The sequence below is a fragment of the Schistocerca gregaria genome, chromosome 5 (genome assembly GCF_023897955.1).
Source record: "Schistocerca gregaria isolate iqSchGreg1 chromosome 5, iqSchGreg1.2, whole genome shotgun sequence".
NCBI lineage: Eukaryota > Metazoa > Arthropoda > Insecta > Orthoptera > Acrididae > Schistocerca > Schistocerca gregaria.
The window spans coordinates 344,778,913-344,793,063 of NC_064924.1; the positions used below are offsets into that span (position 1 = coordinate 344,778,913).

The following is a 14,151-nucleotide window of genomic DNA, read 5'->3' on the forward strand; positions in this document are numbered from 1 at the left end:
GTCAAAGAAAGGTAAGATTTATGTACAGACTTCTAGATCAAATGCAGTTACATATAACACATATATAGGTGGAGACGCTGAGTCGCAGATACACACACTCATGCAAATGCAACTCACACACACTACTGCAGTCTCAGGAAACTGAAGCCGCACTGCAATGCCACACCACATGGCAGTGTGGTTTCAGTTGTCTGAGACTGCAGTCGTGTGTGAGTTGCGTTTGCATGAGTGTGTGTATCTATTGTTGACAAAGGCCATTAGGTGAAAGCTTTAAGTGCGAAAATTTTTTTGTTGTGCCTATCTGTGACTCAGCATCTCCACTATATGGTGAGTAGCAACTTTCCTTCTCAGAATATTGTTACATTCCATCCTGGATGTCCCATTGTTTGACATATATAGGTGGTGTAGATATCCCAGATCGATGGTAGTGGAAAAATACTCAATGAAAGGAATATACAATTAGTGGATGGTTCAGGTGAACCATTATTTCACAGATTTTCCTGTTGCAGCAGCTTGGCTAGAATGAAGGCAAGCAATGTAAAATAATAAATTTATAAGGTGGCAGAACATAATGCAGTATCAACCTTTAAAGTTTGATGTACACCAAAGTCTAATTTTCTATGGAGTTCCAGAATATGTGCAAAACTCAATCTCAAGCACTGGTGGTGGTGGTGGTGGTGGTCCACCAAGGACCTTACCATCTGCTGAATTCAGGGTGTTAAATGCTAAGCACCCGCCTCAGATAATGAACAGAAAAATATGTCTAAATGCAGATTAGGGATTTGTAGGGGCAGTGCAGCACATGTAAAGTTTTCTTATGCTTCACAACTGAGAGATATTGTTTTTCTCTTTTTCACAAGAAGTTAATTTGAACTTGTGTTGAGTTTCTGTCACTAAAACAGCATTATCTTATGTGTTAAGAACAATTTTGTTGTGAAGGTTATATGTATCACTTTGTTTCAACATAGACAGCAGGTATCGCATATGATACCACTGTAAACTGTGTATGAAAATGAAAGGAATTTTTTTTCTGTATTTTTTACTTAATTTTGTCCGTATCATTTGTGCACTGGGTTTCAACCAAATCAGACTTCAGACCTACCTTTAGGGCTCTAGAGGATAAAAGAAACTATATGCAATCAAAGAGAATGAGGAGACAAGCAATCAGGTGCTAAAAGACAAATAAGGAATATAAAATGCACTGCTTCATACAGCAAGTGGCAGAAACATTGTCAAACTCGATCATTCTAGAAGGGAGGCATAGAAATGCGTGGGCTTACAAACCTCGAAATCTTTGAACATTACCAATCAGCATTATTGTAACATTGTACTCCTTCCCTATGCGTGCCTTTCCAGTGATACATTTGCCTCTAACATAATTTTCATGGATTACAGTGTGTGGCCACATCAAACAGAACAGGTGGAAGAGCTCTTGGAACAAGAAGTTGTTCAGTAAATGGTCTGGCCCACCCATTCCCCTGACTTAAATGCCATCAAGCCTGTATGGGATGTGTTGGGAAGACGTATTGCAGCATGTCCACATGCACCTACGACCATTGAGCAGTTGTCAACTGCATTGGTAGAGGAATGGAACACTGTATCACAAGAACTCCTCTCCTGCCTTGAGGCTAGTATGGAAGCATGTTGCAGAGCATGCATTGCCATCTTTGGTGATCACACATCCTATTAAGAACTGTGTCGTACCTTTTTTAATGTCCTGGGGACCATCATAAATCACAATGACTTCAATGTAATTTGTCAAACAATGGAAAATCCAGGGTGAAATGTAACAGTATTATGAGAAGGAAAGTTGCTACACGCCATATGGTGGAGATTCTGAGTTGCAGATAGGCACAACTCTCACAATCAAACCTTTTGGCCGTTGGCCTTTGTGAACAATAGATACGCATACATGCCCCCCCCCCCCCCCCCCCCCACACACACACACACACACAAGTTTGTGTGTGTGTGTATTATTAACAAAGGCCAATGGTCCAAAGCTTTAATCAAGAGAGTCTTTTTGTTGTGTGTATCTGCAACTCAATGTCTCCACTATATTGTCATTGTAATTTGTCTTTGAATAAAAGTTTCATTTCTGTTTGTTTAGTAAGCCATTTTTTCTATGTATGGTCCCAGTTTCATCGAACTGTATTATCTGGCAGTGACACATCACGTGAAAGTTATGTTTGTCTTTAAAGTTTTGCACACAAATGTAAATGCATTTCAGTGATAAGTACAATGAGCCATTTATATGAAAGGATTCTCAGAGATCTAGTGGAGTCAGAATACAAAGATAGGATAAAGAAGAGCAACCAGGATTCAGAGTTGGTTGGCCTTCACCAACTATGTGTTTTGTTTGAAGCAGGTAATAGAGAAAAAATTAAGCACCAGCAAAAGAACCCCATCTTATGTTTGTAGACTTCCATAAGACGTGTGATACTGTACCTATACAAAGGCTCTGGAAAATACTACAGATTGCAAATATAAGTTACACTCTAATAAGGGCTTTCCAAAGTTTGTATAATGGTTCAAGATCAAGAATAAAACTTGGTAATAAAAGGTTTCCTGTCAACAGGGGTTTGCATCAAGGCTCGTGTGCATCTCTTACCATGTTGAAAATATAGTATCAAAAGCTCACTGAAAAGGAAGTACAGCAAAAAAGGGATAGATATGAGTGAAACTTGTTGTATACACTGCAATTTGCAGGCAACCATGATTTCCAAAGCAAAAGATGAATTAGAATATATGGCATAAAAACTGAAGTAGTAGTATAAAATATGGGGCTTAGAAAATAACACCCAGAAAACAAAATATCTTCCAGATGGTGCATCATCCAACTTGCAATCTACCACCCTCCTTTCTAGTTGCAGCAGTTGTCCACACCAGTCTTTTGTGAAGATTTGAGAGTAGCAAAGATTACAGTAAACTTTCTAGTTTACTTATCCTTTCATCCGTTTCATGTAGAGATCACTCCAGTTCTTCTTGTATAGAGGTCTGATTCTTGAAGCTGAAATTCGCATGTTTTAGGTCCTCATGCTTGAATTGATCTAAATAAATTTGAAGATTGTTGTTGCAGAATTTTTGTTGTTACATTAATATATTTTGTCACATTTTAGTACATAATACAGTCTCTTGATTTTTCACATTAAGAAAGCCAATTTACATTGTTTACACAAAATACAAAAATACTTCTGATCACATCATAGGCATGCTTATCACTGTCTCACTTATCGGAAGTAACAATATTCCAAAGGGTTTACAAGTTTTCTTGACAAATGAATTTCTATTAGTTTCGAATATTACTTCATAAAAGAACCCAAAAATGAACATAATAAACAGTACTAGATTGTGTAATTGGTAATAGAAATTTTAAGTGTGCCAAATAATTCATAATTTCAGATGTTTCCAAAAAAAAAAAAAAAATTAACTGTACATTCAGAACGAGTACCGATCGATTATAACATCCAAAATAAAGTAATTCCTTTTCATAAATTTTAGCTTGAAGTATAACATACTGTGCATAAAATTATATAGAAGTTTTCAGAAAAGCAGCTGAGATACTATTGACCTGTCCAAAATTAGAAGAATAGTACTGGCATCAACAACTACTGTTGAGGAAAAGTAATGCAAGAGAAGGGTGTCCCATTACAAACTAAAGACAGAGAAAACTACAGCTTGCTGTACTTACACATTACTAGGTAATACAGGTAAAGATGACCAAGAAATTATAGTATGAATAACTCAGGCTATAAAATTGACCTCTTGTTTAAATGGAATCCTTTGGAGTAGCAGACATGGGAGAGCTTCAGACAATAAGAGGAGGAAGTTGATGGCCTCTGATATGGATAGTCATTTGATAAGAGAAGATGTATAATGCAGAGGTTCAGTTACAAAGGGTGGTAGAAGTATAAGTAACAATTGACATTGAACAGAAACAATTAATGTGCTATATCACGTCCAAAAGATGGATGAATCCAGGTTACCTAAGAACATGACGCTATGGATACCTTCAAACCACAGGAAACATGAAAGGCCAAGGAAAACTTGGAAAGGAGGCAACGTAAAAGCAATGAGGTCAAGGCAGTTAAGAGAAGTTGTGCATCAGGCAACATGGGAAAGTGTGTCTATATATTTTGCTTCACTTTTCACTCATTGAATTGAAATTTCATCTGAAACAGAAAATTTTGATTGCAGTTAGAAACAGATCTGTAGTGTAGTTCACAGTAGTAAACATGACTGCCAAATATATTTGTGGTGACATGCAAATTTAAAGCAAAATGTTAAATATAATCTGGGCAAAACTGCAACTAATGCTGACCACAGAAATGTGGACAGTATAGAAAACATCACATTCCAAAAAGTGTGCCATCAAAGGCTTTTCATACCATACTGTATCAAAGAGTAACATGACAATCACAACTGTTTTTTTATCCCTTGTCTATATTTTTTCTGACCATAATAAATGAGAACTTTTGTGTAAAAGTCTCTGTAAAATCATTCTATTCAAGTGCCCATAATACACCTGTGTCTAGGGTTGTTTTTATCAAAAGGAAAATTCATACAAGAAAACTATAAAATTATGAGACAAGCAATTGCTGACCAGAGCTTACTTTCAGGAGATGAGCTGCTGATAGTCACATGTAAAAGAATACACTCGGTCCTATCTTTTGGAACTAATGGTTCCTTCCTCAAGGAGGAGAGACAGATAAGTTTGGAAAGTCAAAAAATAAGAGCAGGTCACACAGACCCCAGGATGAAAAGGTCTGAGTGAGCTGCCCGAATATATTGTGTGTAATGTTATGTCTCTCTCTCTCTCGGCAGTGCTGCATGTTCACATCACGCAAGTACTGACTGACCAACAATTCTGTTCAATAATTGTATAGTATCCATTTTTTCATTGTCATTGTGACTTTGTCAGTATTATCATACAATTCAAACAGGAATGAAATAACAATAATGTGGAAAGGATAGATTGCTATCCACCTCACAGAAGAGGTGGGGTCATAGACAAGCACAGTGAAAAACAATACTAGAAACATATCAACTTTCAGATAAAATCATTCATGAGAAGTAGAACTGCCCCACATTCACAGAACAACAACTCACAAACACATGGCCAATGTTTCCAGTTGCTAAGGCAGTTGGGGCTTAGCACCTGGAGACAGTGGCTATGTATGTGTCAGTTGTTGCTGTGTGACGTTGTGAGACTTCTATTTCTGAAAGAAGACTATGTCCAGATAGCTTAAAATATTTCTAGTATGGTGAAACTCTGCTTCACACCTTTCAAGAGACTTGGAAAAAATGGTATAAAATGTGGGAAAATGTAAAATGTGGGAAATAACTTTTTAAGCTGTAAAGATTACATGTACTACCCCCTTGCATTTTCATAGATTTGTATGATATACATACATATTTTTACTATATAACAAAGGTTATCTTAATTGCGTCCTATGTTTAGCAGTTGACATCACATTTACCGATAAATTAGCACAGCAAATTGCACTAAAAATAACGCAAACAAAGCAGCCGCCATGTTGATTTACTTGTTTGCAAAGCTAAGGTGGCGTATTTGGCAGTTCTCTATTTATACTTGCAGGCTACAAAAAGTGCAGTTCAAGTGTACACTGTGTTAAAGATCTCTCTAAAGTGCATAATTTTTGCTGTAACTTTCCTGCAAATGTGATGTCAGCAGATGTCCAGAAGTACATCTAGCTGTTTTAGATTTTGTAAAGAAAAGTGTCTCAAATATTGTAAAGTGCATTAAAAATGGCACTACAGATCAATCTGTCACTGCAGCCCTTATTACACACTCACTGGTGTGGTCAACTGGCAACCAAACTGTCACCTTCCAATCAACCTAGTTGCCGGGGCTACAATGCAGATCTGTCTGTATCCACAGCTAAGATGACAGGGAGGATACCATACTACACTTCAGCTTTTTAAGCAAACATTTTATGAAACATTATTAAGCTATTTTTATTTATTATACTGATGTTTAATTTGGATGGTCTTACATGAATATGATGTGAACAAATGCGTACAGTAGTTACTACTTTTTAATAGAAAAATCCAAAAAATGTAGCTTGTTTTATCACTGTCACTTTCTGCACTGTCAGTGTTTTCTTCTGTATGAAAGTCAATCTCATCATCAACAGACACACTTTCCATGCAGCTATCCCCATGTTGAAGTAACTAGTTTTTCAGTGTCATCATAGATACTAAGGTCTGTTTTGTAAGCTCCGTTTCGTTCATCGGCTTAAATGAATCCCACTTTTTGAAAGCAGTTGGATATTTTGTGGCCTCCTTAATCTCTGTCCATGCCTTGGCAATGTAATGCAAAACATCTAAAATTGATACTTTATAAAGCAGGCTGGGTACCTCTATCACAGTTAATGCCTTCTGCACAATCGCCTTTTTATAGTATATTTTGAAGCCATGGAAAATACCAGAATCCAAGAGCTGTAATTTGCTTGACAGTTTGGCGGCAGAAAATCTAATTGCACATTACGTAACCTTATATTTTTGGGATGTGCAGAGAAATAATCCACCAACAAGAGAATTTTCCTGTTGTCGGTTCCCATTCTTGCATCAGGGCAACATAATTGCTTTTCAGATATTTCTGATGTCATCCACACTTTATTGTTGGCACTGTAGATTGTTTGCAGAGTATCTATATTTTTAAATCAGCATGGTTTTTTTATTTGCTAGTCACGAACGTTTAAATTTTTTCGGAACCTTCTACGTTTGTGCCTAAATGACAGCCAGGTGAACTTTACTGTGTTTGCTTCCTTCACAATTTTCACCATTGAAGGAAAGTGTTTTGTTTGGCAGGATGCTGAAAAAGGGACCTGTTTCCTCAATGTTGAAAATATTCTTTGTTTTATGTTTCTTCATAAGGTCCTATAACCTACCACATTGCTCTTGACTAACAGTTTTTTGATGCATACATTTAAGTATGCAACCATGTATTATTTCTTAAATCTATCAGGCCACCTGTCCTTGATCCCAAGCACATTGGCAATTTTTAGCATCTTTTGTGCAATATCACACCATTCACTGGAGTGTTTGAAGTAGGTGCTGCCTGAAACCAGTTCTTTGTAACTTCTTCTGGCTCCATATATTTTAAACAACTGGAGTATTTCTGGTTTTTGGAATTTGGCCCACTGTTGCTTGCACTTTCCAAAATAGAATCTCTGTTTTTCAAAACGGTGCTCAGCAGAAAGACAGGTATTCCTATACTTTGTACTAATGCAACACGTGTTCCACAATGAGCTTCAGCTCTTTGAGAATTTTTACCTTGTCTTCCTTAGAAAGGGTTTTTCTATCTCTTTTGGTAACATTTGTATTTTTCATTTTAAAACTATGACAGAAAGAAAAAACAATTTGAAAGGAACAACTAACCTAACACTTCAGTCACTTAACACAAGGCTATGAACATGCTATTCACAATAAACTCTTAGTGCAGTAGTTGATGAGAGCCGCTACGTTGATTGAGATTGCCTGACATCTGTTATAGGAACAGTTTTGTCAGCACTGCCAATGTTTTCAGCCTTGTCTAGCAAATGACAGTATGTTCAGTTCGTATACAAATCATAAAGGAAACTACCATACATTATCAAATTACAAATACTGGAAAATGGATGTCCTTGCATACGATCATAATCACAGGTCAAAGTTAATGCTGAAACAATATGGCTACAATGACATAAGGATACCACTTATTATGTAGCACACAGAACTAAAAAATGAAGTTGGTAGCGACATGGAACAGGTGAATGTTCCTCTGAAGTCTCATCTTCTTCCGACTTCTATCAATACAGCTACTCCCATCAGCCACCATGCCGAGTTGAGGTTAGCAGTGCCAGGAGACAAATCGTGAATTGTTCCAACTTTTACTGATTCAGATCTGCTGAGTAGTGCACACTGGTGTCAAGAAAGTTAACATGTAACATTTGTAAATACTTTAAGACTGATGCAGTGCATGCATCATTTTATGTTATTTATGCCAGTTTTTTGTCTATGAACAATGATTCATAAAGTGTAAATCATGGGAAAATTATAGATGTGTTAACACTAAAATAGGTGCAAATTAAGATTGTGAACCTAGTAAATTTGACGGCAGTGATAAAAAATGAAGTATATGGTGAGAAAATGTTAATTCCAGGAATGTGAAAGTGAAATTATACTGTACTCATTTTCATTGTGCCTCTCTGCAGTTCAACATCTCTTCTGTTTGGTGAGAAGCTGTCCATACTTTCCATATTGCTCTCCTCTAGTTGGTGAGTAGCAATCTATCCTTTCTGTACTGTTATCATACCATTGTTTTTTCAGAGTGGGAGGTAAATTCTTGTTGACATTTTATTGCATGCTGCAATCATCCTTATGAACGTTCTTTGCATTTTCTCCCATAGAATCTTCTGCTGTATTCCAACAGTCAGTGTGCATTCTGAGGCAACTGCTGTACAGAAAAGTCTTATTTGCACTTTAAAAGATGATGTGTCCGTGCATTAGTAGATACCATAGCACAGATTAATGACCATTTGCATCCCACTGTTCAAAGGTATCACAGTATGTAAATTTTTCATTTGCCTTTTAACTTCCATATTATTGTTTCAATATGAAAATTGGGAAAACTAAAATAATAACAGAGAAATTTGCTGCATATCACTTACCTTCAGGAGGCAGGATTCAGTGCTCACTCTGTTGAATGTGAGTTTGGACTGGATGGTGAAGTGATATTTCTAGGGCACCTCCTCAGTGCTGGTTGACCAGCAAACAGAACCTCCCATTCTACATAAAATATACCAACCAATTCCTGGAACGTCAAATTCATTCTCTCACCTCTTCCACATGGAACCTCCCTCCTCGTTATTGATGCAATCTCACTTTATACCAATATCTCACATATGCAAGGCCTCTCAGATCTAGAACACTGTCTCCCCTAACAGCCACCTGAAAGTCTTCCTACAACTTTTGATTCTTTTCACGTTAGGCATCGTCATTCTGACCCATAACTGCTTCATCGTTGATGGCCCGACCTACAAAAAAATTAGTCTCCCTCACTGAAGCCCCACATGTAAACCTCTGTGCACATAAAACCAACCAGCATTTCGATACCTGGCATCCCTTCCACATCAAATGCTGCTTTCACTACACCATATGCATCCACATCAAATGTACTACTACACCACCAATTCCTTCACCTAGGCTGTGACATTCTCTTGCCGAGCCCTGAAATGAGAACTTCCCTCCTTGATATTCTCCTCACAACTCTGACTGTCGCCTTCCGTTGCCCAGCTAATCTTCATAACATCTTAGTCAAAACATATGACATTCTCAAACAAGTACCCCTACTCCCAAGTTCCTGTTTCTGCTGTAAAATATATGCTACGCACCCTCCCACTACTACTATTACTTCCTAAAGCTAGAATAGCAACTTGGATTTTTATGTGTGCATATCAGCAGTGCCGAAAATCTGGCTCCTGAAGATGAAGTACTATCCAACTTCCAAATTAAGTCACTATCATGTGGATAGGGTTATTTTTCTTATTAAGTCTACGCACTTTGTCTGTTTTAGAGGTATACTCTCGCCACTTGTTGCAGTTACTTTTGCATATGTCAAATTTTGTAGCCTGATTGCATGATTCCCTCTAGTGAATATTGTTTCACAACAAGAATCATGCAATTAAGTGTTTATTACATTTCAGTTTATGACATTTTGAACAATAAACAATTACAAATGTGTCAGTGGGACAGTTACATTCCCAAAGATAAAGAATCTTCTTCTTATTTGGTGGAACTGTAATTACTGAACATGTCCAGCTTGAACGCACAGCTAAAGCAGATTTTGTGCTTCTTGAGTCAAAAGCTTTTTTGTCGGGAGGTGAAAGAGAGGAGTAAAAGCTTAAAAATATTATTCTAACAACTGTGGTTCAAAAAGAAATACACACTTTGAAGTTTTTCCTATTCCGTGTGAAGAGTTTCTCATATGCCTCTCATGACAGAGTTTGTTTAAATATATTACAGTCAGTCAGATAAATCCCACTCACTTCATATTTTGTACATAGTTGTCCACTGACCGATTTGGAAGAATTTTCTTCATAAGTCTCATATATTGATGCATTTTTCAGGCAGAAAAGTGGCTGAAAGCCCAAGCTCAAGCATTAGGTTGGTCAAAAGCAACAAAACTGGAAGGAAGACCAACTTTACAAGGGCTTGTTGCCCTTACTGTTGATGGAAGAAATGCTGCTATGGTGGAACTTAATTGTGAGACAGATTTCGTAGCAAGAAACAAAAATTTTGTGTCTTTGGCCGAGTTAGCTGTGAGAACGTGTCTAGATTTTACAAATAAACAATCTACTATCCAACAAGTGACCAAGGTAAATTACATTAATTTTATTGACATTTGATTTTTTTGTAGGTTTATGAGAATGTGGTATTGACTTTTTAATCATGTTCCATGTGGTTGTGTTTCCTTTTTCTTTATGGTTGAATATTCTTTGAGTTTCAGATCATCTTAGGTTAGCAAAATTAATTTTTATCAGTTTCTATATGTCATTGAGCCACAGTCACAAATGTTGCACTATTTGCTCTCTCGCCTTGACTTTTTGTCCGATTCCGAACTACAGTAGTGCTCTCCTGCCTTCAATACTAGACCCACTATTTGTCAGGTTTCTTGTATAAATGGTGTTTCCTTTGTATAACATTAGCACATTTAATTAACTGGTCAGTCGAATGGTCTGATTTCTGACATATCAATTTTTTCTTTTGTTTGTTTTGTACATTAATAGTAGTGGTTGTTTGCATGAAAAATCCCAACCCAAAAATGAATCTTTCATGTTTGAGTAATTAATTTTTAAGTTTCCAAAATTGAATGATATTTATCACATTTGGAAATCTTGAAATATCCGTAAATCAAAAACTGTTTGACTTAGCAGAAAAGGTGTTACTTGATTATATTCATGAAACTACTTAATTTTCCCAAACCACTTTTCTTCTGTTTTTAAAGTTAGAAACCAGAAGATTTGGTTTACAAAACATATACATGTGGCAAACACTATTTGTTAATGCCTGTGTCAAATTTTGTTGTGGTATTCCAGTAGGATCATATTAAAATAAATTTTATTTTACTGGTATGTGTAGCATACAGTGCGAAGTATGTTGGGGTTTTGACTTTGTAATATAGTAAATTGTTAAGGGAACCTTAAATGTCAAACACTAAACAATGCTGCAAAATCATTGTTACTTTTTGCTTGTTGATGATCAATTTTTAACATTTAAATTTAAATACAGATTTGGGCCTTCACTGTTCACTGTGGACGTATTCTAATGTGCACCATAATAAAAAGTGTTCAATAAAGATACAAATAGTTTACTTAATTGTACCTTTATTTTAATTACATTTGTATTAATGTGTAGTTTTAATTAAACATTAGCATAGCTATTGCTATTTATCAGTGCATTATTTGAGAAACTGGCTGCTAATCCTCAACAAGAAAAACATGATCCAGTTACACCCTTATTAAGATATAAGATTATGTATAGCAGTTTCCTCTTAAATGATGTAATCTGTATAGGATTTGTTGACCTAGAACACCGTTCTACAGTGTAAAATGGTGAAAGATCTTTGAAATTCTTAGGAAAATAGATCTGAGCTGTAATGAAGGCGGGTGATACATATAAAAACCAAGAAGGAAGAATAAGAATGGAAGACCAAGAACAAATTTCTTGGATTAAAAAGGGTGTAAGGCAGGGATGAAGAGTTTCACCTCTGCCGTTCAGTCTATACTGAAAATGTATTCAACAGAGAGAATGATTCAGAAGATGTAAGGCACCATCCTGAAGATTCAGAACCAAGGAAACAGAGTATCAGTGTTGAGTCCTGGCCATGTGAGAATTAAGGGACAGTGGTACAGTGGGTACAGGAACCAAAGATGTCTGTAGGTCTAGTATCATGCAGGATGATCATATTCCATTGTCATAAATGGGAATAAAAATTATGAGTCAGCGGAAAGAAAAGTGGATGCAAGTACTGAACAACAGTATGTCACCAAAAAGCCTAGCATGCAGCATGTCTCCCCAAACGATAGAGATGGATGGAAGTGGTCATCACAAGATGCAGAATAGTTTGCCCCACACCTTTCCAGACAAGACGACTGACCAGTAACAATGCAGTGCTTGAAATTTAATCCTATCTACATACTACAAGTCAACTAATGTGTTTTATTTGCTAGCAAGAGGGCAACTGTCAGTTATTCTAAAAGTTTGCCGTAAAATGTCTCCTGCAGTTGGAGATGATACATTAGGAAGCAGTTTTATACAAGAGTCGTCCACAAAGTAAGTTCTGTTTCTATTTCTATATGCGGGTGCACTACAATCGCAGTTCTGAGCATGTGCGGCAGTTACTCTGACTCAAAGAGACGACATGTACGCCATTTTCAGATCGCTGCTGCTGACGTGTGCTTTTTAGTGCTGCTTTATAATGTCAGCTGTAATTGAAAATGCTACCGCATGTGAAATCAGATCTGTGATTCATTTCCTAAATGCAAAGAAAGTTAAATCAAAGGAAATTCATCGGCAAATCTGCGAGGTTTACGGACAAAATGTTATGAGTGATCCAATGGTTGTAAGATGGGTCAGACTGTTCAATAAAAGATGTGATCAAGTGCATGATGATGAACGAAGTGGATGCCCGTCTGTGGTTAGTGATGAACTGGTTCACACAATTGAAGGGAAGATTAAGCACAACCATAAGTTTATACTTAATGCCCTTGCTGTGGAAGTTTCTCAAATCTCACGCTCACTAATTCATGAAGCTGTTACTGAAAAACTGAAATTTCGAAAACTTTGCTCACATTGGGTGCCCAAAATTCTTACTGAACAAAAAAAAAAAAAACAGATGGGCAGTGCACTTCAGATTCTGGCACTCTAAAATGATAAGGTGATGGTTTTCTTTCTCGTATAGTAATGGAGGATGAAACTCGGGCATCGTACCACACCCCTGAAACAAAATGGCAATCAGTGGAATGGAGGCACACTTCATCCTCAATGAAGGTTAAGCTTAAGCAAATCATGACACCTCGAAAAGTCATGTGCACCATATTGTGGGACAGAAAGGCATTTTGCTGATTGATTTCTTACCATGAGGCCAATCAGTCAATGCACATGGTTACTGCAAGACCATTAAGAAATTGTGCCACACAATAAAGAACAAGTGCCCATGATTTCTGTCAAAAGGTGGTGTTTTTTTTTTCCACAATAGTGCCTGACCTCACACGTTGAATGTGTCCAAACAACTCTTATGGGAATTTCACTGGGATGCATTTGATCATCCTCCGTTCAGCCCGGACCTCGCTCCTATCAACTTTCATTTGATCTTACACCTATAATCTGTCCTTGGTGGTCAACACTTCAACGATGATCCATAATAAAGAACCAAACATGAGATAACACAATAATGCTACTCCAAGAAATTGGCTTCCCAAAAACTGCACTGAAAAGCTTTAGCAGAATTTTACATACCTGCCTTCCATGAAAGACAGTGTTTTTCGATCACAAGACATGTGTAAACACTCGTCTGGTACCTCCTCTAGCCTTACATTATTTCTTAATCTGCATTGTTTACAGCTCAAATTTACAGAACACCATTCTTCAGTAAATTATAGATATGTTTTATCATTGTGGGAAGTTACAAGGCTTTTATTTACTCCTGGAAAAGAACATAAACTGCCAAATATAGTTTCTTGACTTCACAAGTAACCTTGTGAACTCTTATACAGTTTGAAAAGGTCGTGAAGAGCTTACTGTATTCAGTTCTGTTGTATACTAACAACAGTTCTTCCTTGTTGTTGCAAGAAATTCATTCTAGCTTTTTACAGTGCTGTGTGTAAGTAAACTTGATTGGAAACGCTACATAACAGAAAAAAATCTATTTTAGCCTCCACATAGCGAAATATTAGAGTACTTAGAGCTGTAGAGTCTAATTTTGAAATGCATATTGTGCCAAAGACTGCTAATTTTGCTTTCCTTATTGTTGTACGATATAATAAAACAAATACAGTAAGTACGATAACTCCGTATGTCCACTCCGAACAACATGCTGCACTGTGGCATATGGTCACATGATTCCCCACTACACATGAAATTCCAAAC

At 36.8% G+C, this 14,151-nt stretch overlaps 1 protein-coding gene across 1 annotated transcript in view; it reads left to right on the top strand.

Moving 5' to 3' along the window:
- The window catches only part of LOC126272739 (elongation factor Ts, mitochondrial), a 70,564-nt gene that overhangs the window by 13,167 nt on the left and 43,246 nt on the right, over window positions 1–14,151 (top strand). The window contains exon 2 of the mRNA XM_049975797.1: window positions 10,131–10,379. Within this exon, the coding sequence (XP_049831754.1) occupies window positions 10,131–10,379 (249 nt within the window). The remainder of the gene's footprint in view (window positions 1–10,130; window positions 10,380–14,151) is intronic.